This window comes from Trichosurus vulpecula, chromosome 2 (assembly GCF_011100635.1).
Source record: "Trichosurus vulpecula isolate mTriVul1 chromosome 2, mTriVul1.pri, whole genome shotgun sequence".
NCBI classification, from domain to species: domain Eukaryota; kingdom Metazoa; phylum Chordata; class Mammalia; order Diprotodontia; family Phalangeridae; genus Trichosurus; species Trichosurus vulpecula.
Window position 1 is genome coordinate 191,834,581 of NC_050574.1, and position 17,756 is coordinate 191,852,336.

General features: G+C 41.1%; 1 protein-coding gene across 1 annotated transcript in view; it reads left to right on the plus strand.

Annotated features, from left to right (window-relative positions):
* LOC118836883 (WD repeat-containing protein on Y chromosome-like) overlaps positions 1-17,756 on the plus strand; it is a 175,262-nt gene that overhangs the window by 12,470 nt on the left and 145,036 nt on the right. The window contains exons 4-6 of the mRNA XM_036744003.1: positions 1,735-1,965; positions 3,708-3,790; positions 7,253-7,345. Coding sequence (XP_036599898.1) covers positions 1,735-1,965; positions 3,708-3,790; positions 7,253-7,345 — 407 coding nt within the window. The remainder of the gene's footprint in view (positions 1-1,734; positions 1,966-3,707; positions 3,791-7,252; positions 7,346-17,756) is intronic.

Sequence of the window (17,756 nt, forward strand, 5' to 3'; positions counted from 1 at the left end):
CATTTTAGCAAACTGATGGTGTCCACACAGGCGTCTGACCCCCATTGTCTTCATAACAGTAACACTAGGAGGTCTATATCTTGGGATAGGGCTTCAACTGTAAATTAGTCTATGAAGGGGGTCCCCACACCTATTGACAATCCTGAATGTAAATAACAGTGAAGGTGATGGTAGGCCGATTTGATACCTTTTAAGAGCAATACCAGCTGCCACAGACACATCTTTTATATCACTAGTTTGGGATTCAATTCAACTCGAAAAATATTTATTAACTTAATAAGAGATAATTAAAGGAAGCCGAGACCTAGGAAGATCAAGTCGTTTGCCCTAGGATCAGAAGCAGGATTTGAATCCAGGCCCTCTGACTTCAGTTCCAGTGCTCTTAACACTGTGTCATGATTCTTCAGAGAACAGTCATTCTTCTGTGTCTCTCTTTCAGTTCTTCCTGCCGTTATACATTTTCCTCCTTTCTGATAGACTTTGAAGATGTAACAACTAGTAGTCAAGGTTATAAAAGGGGTAACCAGTCCATTCTCTCGACTGGTAAATAATGGAATAGGCATATTAGGAAGCCAGTCCTGGGTATGTTTGTGATGGCACATGGAATGGTTAGATAAAGTGCCAGACCTGGAGTCAGGGAGATTCATCTTGTAAGTTCAAATCTGTCCTCAGGCACTTACTAACTGTGTGATCCTGGGCAAGTCACTTATTCCTCTTTGCCTCAGTTTCCTTATCTGTAAAATGAGCTGGAGAAGGAAATGGCAAACCATTCCAGTACCTCTGCCAAGAAAACCCCAAATAGGGTCATGAAGCAATCACGATGGAAATGACTGAACAACAACATGGAATGGTTATTGGGGTTGTTAAAAAATATACACCAAAAAGTGGGAGTAGAGAAATAGAATGTGAACAAGGAAGAGAGAGAATGATTAGTGTTATGATTTTATTGAAGTCAAGTGTGTAAATCAATGGATATAATCGGAAGTACACTTCCATAGGCAATTTGGGACTTGTTTGGCCTGTAGATTTACAGCAATCCATCCATGGGAGACTTTTCCTGGTGCAGATGCTCCAAGTGTTTGTTTCCATGAAGCTTAATTTAGGGGAACATGGGGAAGGTGAGAGTGGAGGCAACCCATGGAGTTCCATACCCCCAGCTGGTGTGGTTGAAGGCATCCTGGGCCCTAGTGCTGATCCCTGTCCCCCAAATTCTCATCCTTAGGATAGTGACAACTAGGTATCTATTAGTGTTCTAGGCACTGGGGATACAAAGACAAAAGTGAAATAGTTCCTGCCTTCAAGGAGCTTATAGTCTACCATATCTAAATGACATAGTGCTGGGAGCCCTGCACTTTCCTGATGAAAAAGGATGGGTGAGTATTTGGCATGAAGTAATTCCAGAGCCAGAATGTGAGAATATGTGTAGGTCAGTGGATCTGGGTCCCTTTTATCCAATATCTTAATATCTTCCTAAGAATCTGAGTTTCCTTTAAAGAAAATGGAGAGATATGGGGGTGGATGATGGAGACAAAGACAAGTTAAGAGTAGCTGTAGGCTACTAAAGAGACACCTCATCCTTTAACCCAATAATGTTGGAAGCAATGCTAATGAGTTAATGTTAGTAATTTAATGGCAAATAAAGGCCTTAAGGCAATGTCTAATCCAAGACTCAGTGATGGAGAGAATTTGCGGGAGTCAGAAAGATGGCTGATATAGAATTCCTTTCTTTTTTAGGATGACTTCTGTACCTACCTACAGTTAGAGTATTCAGAACAGGCCGACGCATTGGCCCGGCAGAAAGAGGTTTACTTCACCATGCCTGCATTGTCACAGGGGCTGTCTCACAGTGGGCCTGTCCTTCGCATTTTCTCTCTGCCTGATGATACCTTAATCATGATGGGAGAAGATGGAGTCATTTCTTTCTGGTCTCCACAGCTGACATTGAAAAGAAGAAAGCTGGTTTTCGTATGTGATTTTCCTTTGATAGGGATGCTGAGTACGACAGTTTGATTTTATTTGCAATTTTAAACTGCTTTTTAAGTAGCATGATTACATGAATAGTGTCCTTGAATATAATATATTCCTATAGGAATGTGCCAGTCTAGAGAATGCCAACTGAAGGATGAGCTCAGTGCATAGTACAAGATAATGCTTCGTTTCACTTATAAAATCAGATTGAGTGATACATTACACATGATGGGATTGTGTGTAATTTGTCATATGTCTTAAGAATAGACAAATAGAAAGAATCCTCGAATTTTTTCTCTTCTTAATGGTCATTTCAAGCATTGCTAGCTATTTGCCAGAGATTCTCTTCAGGAAATTTATCACTGAATCATAGAGATTGAGGCTGAAAAGATGTTAGAAGTTCATTTGGACTATTCTCCTGTCTTCAGACATGATTGTGCTTAAACTGCCTAAGAATCTATTCTCTCTCTAAAGTCCTCCTTAGAAGCTACTTCTCCCCAATGTCCCTGAGCAAGGTAGCCCACTAAGGTAGTGGTATTCACAGTCAGCAAGTTCTTCTTCAAATGTAACATTAAATTCCTCCTGTTACAACTGAAGTCCTTATCTTCTTGTTCTGTCCTTATTAGAGAGAGAAAATCTATGTCAAGTCAGTCTCCTCCAAGTATATAAGGGTTTATTACATATAAAGTAATACAACTCTCTCTCTCTCTCTCTCTCTCTCTCTCTCTCTCTCTCTCTCTCTCTGCCTCTCTCTCTCTTTCTCTTTCTTATACAGACACACATCTATATATGTATTATGTTCATATATAATGTGCATACATATCTATATCTTGGACAGATAGTGTAGGTGGACAATGAGTTGAGCCTAGAATTAAACAGGAAGATTAGAATGGGCAGGATTGCCTTTGGGAAATTGCAAAGCTCTGTTAATAAGCCTAAACTTCATCCAGAAACAAAAATCCATCTTTTTAATACCAATACACTAGCGGTGCTATTTTATAGTTTTGAGTCTAGGAACACTTGAGTCATCAAAATGACCATCATACAGAGGGCAATGGAGGGTGTGAAGAGGAGGCAATATATAATTAATAGGTATCAAACATGCCCTGGGCTTCCTCCCCAACTCAGTGCACACAGGTTTAGAAGTTGGATTCCCCAGAAGTCTCACAGGTGCTAGGGTGGTTTGTAGGTCCAGACCTCTGGAAATTATACCTCATGAATGAACTTCTCCCACCGTACTCCTCATGTGATTGCTCCCCTACAACATCTTTATGTCTTCAAAGAAGATCCAGAGTAAAGTGCTTCATAAATGAAGTATACGGTTGAAAAATTTGGATTGGTTCAGTGATGAGAAGTAACTAATTGTTGGACAACCAGTTCCCTAATGAGTATCCCTGAAATGTCAGGAGAAATCAAGGCAGGCTCTTGTCACATTGGGTGGGCCTCTATGAAGAAATTTTGAGAGGACGTAGTCAAGAGTTTCATGAGATGGGCAGGTGTGGAGGAGATACAATATGTATCAGAATGTCCACTCTGATGAGATCACAGATCCATCTGAGTATTGCCTATGACCATCAGAATATTTAATAATCCTCTTTATCTTGAAGGAGACCAATTAAATGAATAGCCTAGGAAGCTGGATATGTTTTAGAAATAAGAATGCCTGTGGCGATGTATGAAACTATTCTGTCCTTGAAAATAAATATGTTGGGGTATAATTAAGATCTTTGATGTTTTAGGACAAAGCCGTCAACCGGAAATCTAAGTGGGTGACAGATTTCATAAGCATGCCACAGTATAACAAACTGATCATTGGGACTGGGTAAGTTCCAGAACTCTTGAAGGGAGAAGGCCATAAGTAGAGGTTGATATAAATATGTGTATGTACAGCATGTGCATGTATATGTACACATAGTCCACATAATATACTAGACCCCCCCTAATGATGAAATTGTAAGTTCAGGAAATCGATCTATCTATCTATCTATCTATCTATCTATCTATCTATCTATCTGTCTGTCTGTCTGTCTGTCTGTCTGTCTGTCTGTCTGTCTATCCAATCTATCTATACATCCATCCATCTATCTATCTGTCTATCTATCTATCTATCTATCTATCTATCTATCCATCCATCTATCTAATCTGTCTGTCTGTCTGTCTACATTCAAACCCCAGCTCTGCCATTTACCACCCATGTGACCTTGGACATACAGCATAACCTTTTATGGGCCTCTGTTCCTCAGCTGTAAAATAAAATGACTTAATTGCCCTGTCCAATTTCTTCTACTTCTAACCCTACAATGCTATGGGATAGACCTGACTCGGATACAGGTTGTGCATCAGTAGGTCTTGCCAGCTGGGTCCAGAAATTGCAGGATTTCCTGGACATTGTAGTGAAAGGAACACTGGAATGAGGGTCTGGAAACAAGAGTTCTATTCCTGACCCTTCCCTTTACTGTGTGACTCCAAGTAATTTATTCCCTCTTTCTGGAATCCATCTCAGACACTTCCTAGCTGTGTAACCCATGGCAAGTAAAGTCTGTCTGTTTCAGTTCCTCACTAGTAAAATGGGGTTTTAATCGTGGTGCCTACCTCTCAGGGTTGTTGTGGGGATCAAATGAGATAATATTTGTAAAGTGCTTAGCACATTGCCCAGCACACAGTAGGTGTTTAATAAATGCTTTTCCCCTCTCTGCCCATCCTAGACCTCAATTTCCTCAACTTTAATATGAAGGAGCTAGATTCGTTGACCTCCATCCATGATCCTTTCCAGCTCTGATGGCCTATGCCTCAATGACTCTCAGCTAATTCCAATGATGCTGCTATCTCTCAAAACATTTTCAGAACACTTCTTTTGGTCTTACCTTCTGAACCCATGCACAGCCCACATGAGAAAGCCAGCTGCTTTTATCCTCTATTCATACCTAGCTTTTTTACTCAAAACGTTATCATCCCATTATTCAAAAGACTTGCCTCTGAATGGTGTTTGGCTGTTTTAAAAAATTAAATGCACTTCCATTGAGGAGATTTCAGAGAATATGCTTCAGGCTCAGAAGGCAGTACCAAAAGCAGAGTTCCCTCTATCTTTTGAACATCTCTGGAATAAAGGCACAGACTCCCAAGATGACCCCTTTGAAGGGGACAGAACTTATTTAAATATCTAAGTCTGGGTAAGTTGGTTAGAGAGCAATAACAACCTGGCATGTTAGTCTCATTGTGTGTGTGTGTGTGTGTGTGTGTGTGTGTGTGTGTGTGAGAGAGAGAGAGAGAGAGAGAGAGAGAGACAGAGAGACAGAGAGAGAGAGAGAGACAGAGACACACAGACAGAAACAGAGAGAGACAGAGACACACAGAGACAGAGAGAGAGAAACAGAGACAGAGAGAGACAGACAGACAGAGACAGAGAGAGGGGGAGAGAGTTACTGAGAGACAGACACAAGAGGAGAGAGAGAGAGAGAGAGAGAGAGAGAGAGAGAGAGAGAGAGAGAGAGAAGCAGAGAAGAGGCAGGGAGAGAGAGAAGAGAGGGAGGAAAGAGAAAAAGAAAATGAGAGAGGAGAGAGAATAGAGGGAGGGAGAGAGAAAGAGAAGAAAGGAGAGAGAAGGAAGTAAGGGAAGAGATAAAGAGTGGGAGGGAGAAAGAGAGAGAGAAAACAAGAGAGGAGAGGTGGAACAGAGGAGAGAGAGGGGGAGGGGGAGAGGGGGAGAAAAGAGAAGAGAAAGGAGAGAGAAAGAGGTAAGGAAAAGGGAGAAAGAGAGAGAAGAAGTGAGAGAGAAGGGACAGGAGGAGAAGGAGGGAGAGAAACAGAAGAGAGGAGGGGGAGAGAAAAAAATGAGAGAGAAAATGAGAGGAGAGGGAGGGAAGGAGAAGAAGAAGAGGAGAGAGAGAGAGAGAGCAAGAGCGAGAGAGAGAGCGAGAGAGAGAGAGAGAGAGAGAGAGAGAGAGAGAGAGAGAGAGAATGTGTGTGTCTCCATGCATGTGGAGAGCACTGTTCTTTCTTTTCTCACAAAGAAGTGCAGGATTGAAATAGAAGCTTTAATGGAAATGGCTGACCCATCAAGCTGACAAGACAGAGGAGGGAAAAAAAGAAAAGAATCAGGAGAGCTGTATCCATGCAACCAGGCTTTAGTGCTCCAGATGAAGCATAGCACCGTCTGGAAATGAAATCTGAAAGGGCATTTAACACCAAGGGCAAAGGAAGCCAATGAGTTTTGCACTTGAGAGAGTGAAACATCAGTCTTAATGAGTAGATCTCTGTACCTCATATTCATCTTACACACATAGGCTTTTACATCAGCAAAACCTGTTGCCATGGCAGGAGTCATTTTTAGATGCAGAACAATGAGAGGCGCTTGTGATGGGGGGTGGGGAGGGGGAAGGAGGGTTGATTCTCCAGGTCAAGATGTTCGGATGTTGTCAGGAGCATTGATGTGGCATAGTGGAAATAGGAGTTAGGAGCCCTGGGTTCTAGTCCTGGCTCAGTCACTTATTATGGACAGCATAGACAGCTTACTTAACCTTAACCTCCTTGGCCTCAGTTTTGTTTATCCGTAAAATGAATGTAATAATTCTCATGATAGCTCCCTCACAAGGTTGTTTGTTGTGAGGTTAAATGAGATTATACACACACACACACACACACACACACACACACACACACACATACACACACACACATACACACATATATATGCATATATGCATACATGTATACACAAATAAATATGTGTATGCTATATAAACGTGTACATATACATGCATGTATGTGTGTATACACACATATATGAAAGTGCTATAAAATGCTATTTAAACGTCCAGTTTCATTACTCTGGATACGGAGGACTTTAATTCCTGGCATTTTACAACCTTCATCATCACCACCACCAAGATTACCTATTTAGTAAAATCCTTAATGCATGTAGAATTGTTTTGGAACATATCCCAAGCACCAAATTCACTCAATTATATTTTTAAAAAATATGATAAAAATGCAATAGCCAATATGTCTCTGTAGTAAGGTAGGTTGGGAGCATGTCTAGCAAGCAAGGGTTAGGATAAAGCAGACCAGGGTGGTCAATGGATGTGGGGACCCCAGGAGAGTACAGGTGAGATCTGTTAAGAGAATGTGGAGGGGAGAGACGGTTTCTTCTCATTGGTCAAATTCTTCTGTTTTGTGGAAGAGATGTGATCTTGCTCCTACAAATGTACAATTATTTTTGACTGAGCTAAGATGAGATGTGTGTAGTTTACTTATGTAAACTATTATGTGCTTAATTTTTGGCCAGAGACCGTGAGATCCAGCTGTATGAACTCTCTAATCTGGAACCTTATTGTCAGATTCGTGGCTTGGATAGCATCCCTCTGAAGCTGGACTACTGGTAAGTGATGCGGCGTCTGAGTGGTGAGGTGGGATTTGTTTGCCCTTTGTCTGTTCTCTTCCTAATCCTCTTTCTCCCTCTTCTTTCTTGGTATGAATGCCCATTTTATAGTCAGTAAGTTTTCGGGATGTGGAATAGTGTATTTCTGTGGGGCATTTGTGCTACCAATGACAAGATTAAGCCATACCTGTGGTGTGGTGGAAGATATACACTCACTAAATTCTTTCTGTTTGTTTGTTTGCCTAGGATTTTTATTGTTGCTTTGGGTTTTGTTATTATTGTTAAGATTGGGTGTACTTACTTGCTCGGATTGGAAATGCAACGGGCACTTATGGGTTCATCCCCACTACTGATGAACATGGAGGCTTGACCTGTTCTGTTTCTGACCTGTGCTGATTTGCCCCCTTCTTTGGCAGCCTGGTCTTCTAGCAGCTGATGACAGGGGTGTAGCACTTGCTGCGGACACCTGATCAGCCTTAGCCCTACTACAACTCAGAACTTCTGAGCTCAGGCGATCCACCATTTTCAGCCTCCCCTCAGCAGCAGGGATTGCAGGCATGTACCACCACTCCTGACTGCTCTCTGATTTACTAGCTGTGTAATGTGAGGCAAGTCATGTCTCTGAGCCTGCATTTGCCCGTCTGCAAAAAGAGGATAATGCCTGCTTTGCCTTCCTCACAGGGTTGATTTTAGAAATTTACTCCTCTTTTACTCCCTCTGTCTCGCCCCCCCCCCGTATATGTATATACATACATATATTGTATACACATATAGTACACATATATGCATATACATATATACTATATATATACTCTCTCTATATATGTATATGTGTATGTATACACACACACACACACACACACATATACATATCCTATGTGAGAGGCATCTTAGCATAGTGGATAAAGAGTTGAACTCAGAATAGATGGAGTTTCCTTACCTGGAAGCTCCCTGTGCTGGTGATATATCACGTCTGATTCCCATCATAAATCCATATTTAAGCACATAATGTACACATTTAGATTAATGAATTGTTACGTTGGCACTGGCATTGTTGGTGGTGGTGGTGGCAGCGGTGGTGATCTAGCCCAACGCCCACATTTACAGATGAGGAGACTGAAGCCGGAAAAAGCAAAATGATTTGCTGGAAACAATCAATTAATTAAATAACATTTATTAAGCATTGATTGGACTTGTAGTCATAAAGATCTGGGTCCAAATCCTGTTGACACACTTACTAGCTATGTGATATGGGCCCACATAGAAAGTACTTAATAAATATTTATTGTTTGACTGAAAGTACTTAATGTATATTTATGGATTGATTGACTAAGGGAGGGAGATGCGGTTGGAAACATAGATTTGGAGTCATTGGCATAGATGATATTGGAACCAATGGGAGCTGATGAAGTCACCAAGGAAGAGAGTAGTGAGAGAAGAGAAGACAGGCCAGGACAGAGTCCTGGATTGCGTCGATGAAAGGGGGATGGGACCCGGCAAAGGAGACTGAGAAAGAGGAGTTAGGTGGGTAAGAGAACCGTAATGGAACAATATCACGAAAACTGAGGGACTAGAGAGCTTCCAGAAGGAGGGGGTAATCAACAATACCATCCACAAGAGAGAGCTTGGGAAGGATGAGAACTGAGAAAACTTCATTTTACACAGTAAAGAGATCATTGGTGACTAGAGAAAGAGGAGTTCTGGTAGAGTGGTGGGCACAACAAGCCAATGCAAAGGATTGAGCATCAGGAAGGAGGTGGGAAAACAGAAGAAAATGAGTAGAGTTTTCGAAAAGTTTTGTCATAAAAGGGAAGAAGATAGAGGACGATAGCTTAAAGAAGTGGTAGGGTCAAGAAAAGGTCTTTGTTTCTTGTTTTGTTTTAAAAAAAACTAGGAGTGGGGGAGGGAGGGAGCCACCAAATAAAGCAAAACTGAAAATTTGGGAGAAAGATGGGATGATCAAAGGGACAAGATGCCAGAGAAGACATGGAGATAAGAGATCGGGGCATATATTGAGGGGTTGGCCCAGACAAGAAGAAAGGTCATCTCTTCCTCCAGGACTAGAACAATGGAAAAGAACATGGGGGATAACGCTGAGATGACTTAAAATATAGAACTGGGGAAAAGACAGGACTAACAATGGGTGAGTTGATTTTTTTTCAGAGAAATATAAAGCCAGGTCTTCTGCTGCCAGAGGCAGCCAAGTGAAGCAGCAGACAGAGAGCTGGGCTAGAAGTCAGAAAGACCTAAGTTCAAATCTGGTCTCAGACATTTCCTAACTGTGTTAGCCTGGTAGGTCACTTAACCTCTGTCTGTCTCTCTTTTCTCAACTGTAAAATGAGGATAATAATAGCACCTACTTCTCAGGGTTGTTGTGAGGATCAAATGAGGTAATATTTAAAGTACTTTCTCCCTTCCTTCCTTTCTTTCTCCCTCCCTCCCTCCCTTCCTTCCTTCCTTCCTTCCTTCCTTCCTTCCTTTCTTCCTTCCTTCCTTCTTTCCTTCCTTCCTTCCTCCTGAAAGGTGAGAGGTTGTATAAATGATCTAAGAAGAAATGAGAATATTTGGAACAGATACCATGGGGAGTGCAGAGAGAATCAAACAAGCAAGAGTAAAAGGATTGGCATCTAGTAATGAAGGCCCAGATGAGATACATAACATAAATTGGCAGTGAATGGGTTTTGTAACTTCCCCCAGTAATTTCATCAGCATGTGAATAGAAGGTGAATGACAGGAGTAATTCAGGGGGTTGGGGTTTTGAAAAGACTAAAGAAAGATAGGACTTGGGGGCAAGGGATTGTAGAAAGACATGGTTAACTGCTTAATTAAAGGGTCAAGATTCTGAAGGAAGAAAAGTGAAGTGATTGGGAAAAACAGAGAGAGATGGAGTAACTGGAGGTTGTGCTGAGGTTGGAGATTAGATTGAGTAGAGATGAGGTATACAAGTGCAGGGCAGCTAAGTGGCACAATTTTTAGTGTGCTGGTCCTGGAGTCAGGAAGACCTGAGTTCAAATGCAGCATTAGATACTTCATAGATGTGTAACCCTGGTCAAGTCCTGTATACCTCAGCTTCTTCATCTGTAAAATGAGAAGAAATGACAAACCACTCTAGTATCTTTGCCAAGAAAACCCCAAATAGGGTCACAAAGAATTGAACACAACTGAACAACAAAAATACAAATGTTCCCAGGAACTAGAACCCAGTTCTCCAGACTCTTCATTTTTCTATTTCATAAGTATCAAGTAGCTAGTTCTAGAAATGAAGATTGTCATTTAAAGATATACTTTAAATGTATAAAGTATGAAAATATACTTGAAGTAAGCAAAAAATCCTTCCTTTGATCACCCAAAAGGTTAAGAAAAGTTTTATCATCTTTTTTAAACACCACAGTCATCCTGATATGCTCATCTTCTGCTAGCACCTTCCCTTGTAACAAAACAAATTATAGTGCCTGCATCTGACAAGAGCAGACAACATTCTGCACCCATAGGTCTCCCTCCCATTCACTTTTTACTGGAGAGTGAAGTGTGTTTGATCATCTTTGCTTTGGGACCAAGATTGATTGCTGCATTTGAAAAAAAAAATTTTAATATTCTATTGATGTTTTAAAAAGGCCCAATCATACCAGTCACTCCTCTCTCCCAACCCTTCCTTGTAATGAAGAAGTACAGTCAAGCAATACAAACTCACAAATTGGCTGTATTTGACAATGCATACCCCATTTGGCACTTATAACCCACCACCTTTATGTTGAGACTAAGGTCTTTTTCTCCATCAGTCTTTGGAAGTCAAAGCTGGTCACCTCTATGATCAGAGTTTGGCTGCCTTGGAATGTTCTTCCCAAGCTTCTCTGAATCCTTCATATCTGTAGTTTCCTATGGAGCCTTTTACTATTCCATTACATTTATTTGGCAATTATACTTGTTCCTGATCTTCCTCTTCCTTTCTTTTCTTCATCTCCTAAGATAAAATTACATTTGTCAGTTGTGATTCTGCTGTAAAACATAGTTTTCATTCACCCCTTTCTCTTCCTTTAAGTTAGATTTGAAAAAATATGGGGGAGGTGGATGAATTGGGGGAAAATGATTGGAAAGCAAACATCTGGAGACCATTTTGAATCCTGTGGAACATATGGATGAAAGAAGCAAAATAAATTTTGAATTGTTCTTTCTTTTTGGATAATGCCACTAAGAGACAAGGCATCTGGTTACCCTGACTTTTTCCTATCCTCTTCTTTGTTAGATCATTTTCTCTTTTCTTTTCTTTTTTTGATCCCTTATTTCTCCCTTAGGAAATATTTTTGGAATGGAATAGATACCCATAGCCACTCAATCAAAATGGTTAAATGGGAAAATATGACCTTTCCCCAACACTAACACAGACCGTTGGGATGAAAATCTGACTTATTATTGAGTTGTGGGGAGATTGATTGCCTTTTTCCTAAGCCATTTCTGGCAGCTTCCTGAAAATAAGGCCCCATGACCCACCCATTATTGCTTTCAGGAAACAACACTTTTCTAAGTGAAAAAAGAATCTTTTTTTTTCCTTAGTAGGCGAATATTGGCATGGGGAGGCAAAAGATGAAGATTAGAAACCCAGAAAAGAGGAGTGTGATTCAGCCCCATTATCTATCAGGGCTCTGGTGATATGCAGATATGACTTCCAGGAATTCCAGGTGCCTGAAATCATATTAGAGTAGTTTGGTTCCCACCCTTCACAATATAAAACCCTGAGTTGGAGCAGGGCTAAGGGAAGGCTTCCAAAAACTGGTGGGTATCCTGACAGCTCCTGCAAATCTGGAGATTGGTGGAGAATCTTAGTTCTGCCTACATATACCCTGGGATACCCTCAGGCATCCTGAGCTGTTGATATGAAAAGTTGGTTTGGGGCTGTTAGAGGCTCCATATGTGAAGTTCTGGGCTCACAGTCTTCAGGAACTCTGGGCCCTCAGTCAGGTATGCAATGACTTGAGGCTGACAGGCATCTGTAAAATGAAGGAGTTGGGCTAGATAATCTCCCAAATTAATGCATCTCTAAATTCTAATGACCTAGATTAGCCTGTCGGGGCCTAGGACTGTGTGAGCCAAACTGGTGATTCCATGGATTGTAAGATTAATTTAGACTATGACCACTTTCAGGGGTTGATGGAATTCTTGTGGTTTTCCTAACCATTCTCATCCATCCTACCCCTCCCCTTCACTTCCCAGTTCTTGTCTCTCAACTGACCTCCTGTCCCAGCCCTCACTGGCCCCTCAAATTCAACATTGATGACATCATGCTCTGAAACCTGCATTTCTGTGGTCCTGTATAAGAGAATGGGTTACAGAAAGGTGGTGCTGGTGGTGGAGGGCCTTTGGAGATAGTCTTTTTTTTCTGTACCTTTGAAGCTGAAACTGCTTTTCCCTTTCTTTCATGTTCCTCTCTGAGAGTTCTTATTGGATTAAATCCAACAGATAACTGATTAGAAACAGGGTTATGGCTTATTTCCTCAAATTTGCAGAGATGGAAAAAAAAACCCCAAGTCCACGGGGAAAATGAAGGTGAATCACAAAATAGAGAAACTACTGAGCTTTGAAACCTTACTTAAAGGTTGCTCGACAGGGTCCCTAACAAATTCATTCTGAGCCGAGACTGGGAAATATTCTTTATTAAGCTTTTTGTTTTTTGGACGTGGACTTCACATTTCATCTTTGTTCATTTCTCCACCCCTTGCCCTTCCTACCCAGACATAATGCTTGCACATCCTTAGACCCACTCTGGTATTGATAATAATATACAGGGAGAGTTAGGTTCTGATAGACAACAAAAATAGCTATTGAGTGTTGGTGGTAGGGAGGATTGGATGGTAAAGCAAGCAGTAATCCCGCATTTGTAGGAGCATTTTGTAAGCAAAGTCCTGTATATAACACCCCCATTGTTATTTTTTACTATATTATTGCAGGTACAATGCAGCTTCATTGGATTCAGTTGTCATGTCTATGCTGACGATTCTCAGGTCACTTATACAGCTTTAACCTTTCTGCCAACCTCCAGTTTCGCATCTCCAGCTGCCAAACTGAACTCATTACCTTTCCCCATAAACCCTTCCCTCTTCCTAACTTCCCTGTTGTTGTCAAAGGCACTAGCATACTCCACATCCCCCAGGCTCATAACCTAGGTGACATCCTCCAATTCCCATTCTGTCTCAATCTGTTGCCAATGCCTGTCATTTTTACCCTGATGCTATCTCTTGCATATGCCCTCTTTTCTGACTACCAACCCTCATCATCTCATGCTTAGACTATTGCAATAGTCTGCTTTGGGGTCTGTCTGCCTCAAGTTTCTCTTCTTTCCAGTTTATCCTCCACTCAGATGTCAAAGACATCTTCTTAAAGTGCAGATCTGACCATGTCACCCTGTCCCCTCAACTTCAACGGCTCCCTATCACCTCCAAAATCAAGTACAAAATCCTCTGTTTGCCATTGAAAGCCCTTCATAACCTACCCACCTCCAACCTTCCTTCTTATATCTTATACCTTCCCACATGTACTCTGAAACTCAGTGACGCTGGCCTACATGCTGTTCTTGAACAAGCTCCTCCGTCTTCCTGACTCAGTCACTGACTGTCCCCAGGTCTGGAATGCTCTCCCTCATTTCCACCTCTTGACTTCTGTGACTTCTTTCAATCTCAACTAAAATCTCATATTCTATGGGAAGCTAGTCCCAACCCTCCTTCTTGCTCGTGCTTTCCCTAAATTGATTGTTCCCCATTTATCCTGTATATAGGTTGTTTGTACATAGCTGTTTGCATGTCATCTCCCCGGTTAGACTGTGAGCTCCTTGAGAGCAGAGGCTGTCTTCTTTTCTCTGTATCTTCAACACTTACCACAATATCCTGCACACAGTATACTGTTAATAAATGTTTTTTGACTAGCTAGCTGAATAAATAGTTTCCCCCTATCCAAAACACTCTTGAGTGTTTTGCAGCTTTTAAACTTTTAGAATGAAAATAATATCAAAGGGAAAAAGGGATTTGAAGGTGAAAGATACAATAGTAGGTGTCATTCATTCTTTTCCCAGCTCTGTTACCCATTTGCTCCATAATCTGGAGCACAATTGTACAAGAGGAATACAATTATATCCACTCTACCTCATAGATTACTTGGAGAAAGAATTTCTTAAACTCTAAAGCACTTTACTTTTTATAAAGCACCATAAATGACTAAGTAGTGATTAGTCTGAACTTGTGGATTTGAGGGATTCCTGACTTATTATTTGTGAAAGAAATGTATATACCCTGAATCTTATTTTTACATTGACATCTATTATGGCTTCTGAGAGGTGTTCTGAAGGAAAAAAAAGCTTACTCTCACATTTCACAATATTAACATCCATTTCTGGGGTTATTCCGCTATTTAAAATGTCCTTCCTTTTATTAAATTCTCCCACATGATCCCTAAAAGAAATTGTCAAATGAATGATTAACTCCCAGGCTGATCAGAAAGACCATTTGCCAGAGCAGGGGTGGAGAACTGGTAAATCCCTGCTATCTCAGGAAGCCAAAATGTAGGAAGTACCAGGAGATGGATGACTTTGTTTCATTTAGCAACCTCATTTAGCAAATAATAATTAGTGTTAACATTTGTGTAGCACTGACTATGTGCCAAGCACTGTGCTAAGGACTTCACAATTATCCTATCATCTGATCCTCACAACAACCCTGGGAAGGTAGGTGCTATTACTATTACTATTCTTATTTTACAGATGGGGAAACTGAGGCAAACAGAAGTTGAGTGACTTGCCTAGGGTCACAAAGCTAGCAAAGATCTGAAGCCAGATTTGAACTCAGGTCCTCCTGACTCCAGGCCCAGTACTCTATCCACTGTGCCAACCTGTTGCCCCAGAGCTTTGAACTTTATATGTAGACTGCTTACTTTCCTTTTCTCCGCCCCTCCTCCCTTCAACTGGTACTGACACGCCGGCATGTTGTCCCTCATTTTTATTTTCCTCATATAACCAGCCACTGCCAAATTTCTACCTTCGCAACCTCTTTCCGATCCATTCCCTTCTCTTTACCACCCTACCAACCACAGGGTGATCAATCCCCTGCTTCAGACCCTCATTACCTCTTTCCTGGACGATTGCAATAGTTTTCTAAATGGTCTCCACAGCTCAAGTGTCTTCCCATTCCAATCCATCTTACACTTGCTGCCAAGTGATTTTCTTAAAGCCAGGACTGGCAATGTTCCCATCTTCCACCTCCACCATGCCACACATTTAATAAACCCCAGTGATTCTCTTTTACCTTTAAAGCTTTTCAAAACCTGGCTCTTCCTATATTTCTAACCTTCTTAAACCATACTCCCTTCCAAATACTTTGTCAGATCCCTTCTGCAGATCTTTCCCCATCCCCCCAGCTAACAATGCCTTTCCCTCTGAGATTGCTTTCCATCTTCTCTGTCTGTACATCGTATGTACCAAGTTATTTACAGGTCATTTTCCCTGGTAGAATGTAAACTCCTTGAAGTCAAGAATTGTTTTTGGCTTTCTTTGTATCCATAGAGCTTAACACAGCATCTGGCACACAGTGAGTGTTTAACAAACACTTGTTGACTGACTCACCACCAAGAGCTGGAACTCAGCTAACCTGGTTGGTGAGAAGACTGGAAGTAATGTCATGTGAGGATATGTTGAAAGAACTGGGGAAGCTTAGCCTAGAGCAGTGGTCTTCAAAGGTGGGGGCGGGGTGGTGAGCCCTGAATATAACAGTTGCAATCAACCAACCAGAAGATGGAATGATGGGTTGCATTACACACCTCCCTCAACAGTCAATCATAGGGTATTTATCCAACACAAACACACCTACACTTATCCTCCATTCCTCCTCAATCTGTGGAGTCCTTCTCCCTATGCTATGCATGATTCTAATCTTTCTCTTGAGGAGAAGGGTAGAGGAAAGGAGAAAGGTATGGGTCCCTCAGGGGGAATTATAACTTAGCCATTACTGGGCAGCCACTATGAACCAGCCATTAGGAAAATTACCTCCCTACTCTCAACATACCCAATCACTGCCCCACCCCCATCACATCACTTTGTGGCTGTGGCACAGACCACTTGCAGGGAGGACTCCTCATTCTTAGGCAATGGCCAGTGAGTAAGAGACTCATCTTTCCTCTTTTCATTTTGGATAAAATGGGGTGAGTTGTACAAGATGATCTCAGATTTCATTACATTATCTTTCCCCTAAAACCTACTCCCCTTCCAAATTTCCCTATTACTGTTAAGAATACTACTATTCTTCTGATCACTTTGGTTCACAACCATGGTGTCATCTTTGACTCCTTTCTTTCCTTCCTACCACAGATCCAATCATTTGCCATATTTGTTGTTTCTATCATCACACCATCTCTAGCCATTCTCTGCTTCTCTCCTTTCATACAACCACAATCAAAGTTCAGGTCCTCAACACCTCTTGCCTGGACCACTACAATAAATAACTAAATGAGCTTCCTTGCCTCAAGTCCCTTCCACTCCAATATATCCTTCATACAGCTGCCAAAGAGATTTTCCTAAAGTGTAGGTCTCACCATGTCACTTCCCTACATGATAATCTTCAGTGGTTCTCTTTTGACTTTAGGATCAAATGTTATTTCATATTTATCACATCCTTTAATAATTTAATATGAAAGTTTCATAATGTATGTAGTTATTAGAGTATCAATACACATCTATTATATATAAATCAGTAAGTATCCACATTGGCATACATGCACCAAATTTTTTTTTTTTACTAATGGGGCACATCCCCAAAAAAGTTTGGAGATCAATGGCCTAGTGAAGGCAAACTTAGAGAAGGCATGATAACCATCTTAGAGTATCTGAAGGATTGTCATGTGAAAAGAAGGATTAGATCTATTTTGCTTAACCATAAAGGGTGAAATTTAGAGTGAGGCATCTAAGTTAATAGGGAGGTAGACCAGTCTGATGTAATGAAAAACTTCCTAACAATGACAGCTATCCAAAAGTGGAATAGGATGTTTTGAAAGGTAGAGAGTTCCCTGTTGCTAGAGTTTTTGGATGACCACTTGTTACCCTATCTATCCACTGAGCCACCTAGCTGCCTATTTCAAGTATATAGTGGGAAATTAGGTTGGAAAACCATCAATGTTCTTCTGGGTCTGGGATCTCTGGATGAGAAAGGTCTTGCATCAGTGAGCATGTGGATATAATAAAGTATTAATAAATGAAGAAATCAAAATATGGAGAGTTCCAGGTAACTGATTGTTTGTCCTACTCAACCTGATTCTCCAGATTCTGTCTTTTTACTTTGGCTGTTTGTGTTCCCTCAAACAACAGGAGAGTTCCTACTGAGTATGACCTATGAAGTTGATTAGTTTTTCTTACCTATGTAACCTCAAGATCCACTGACCT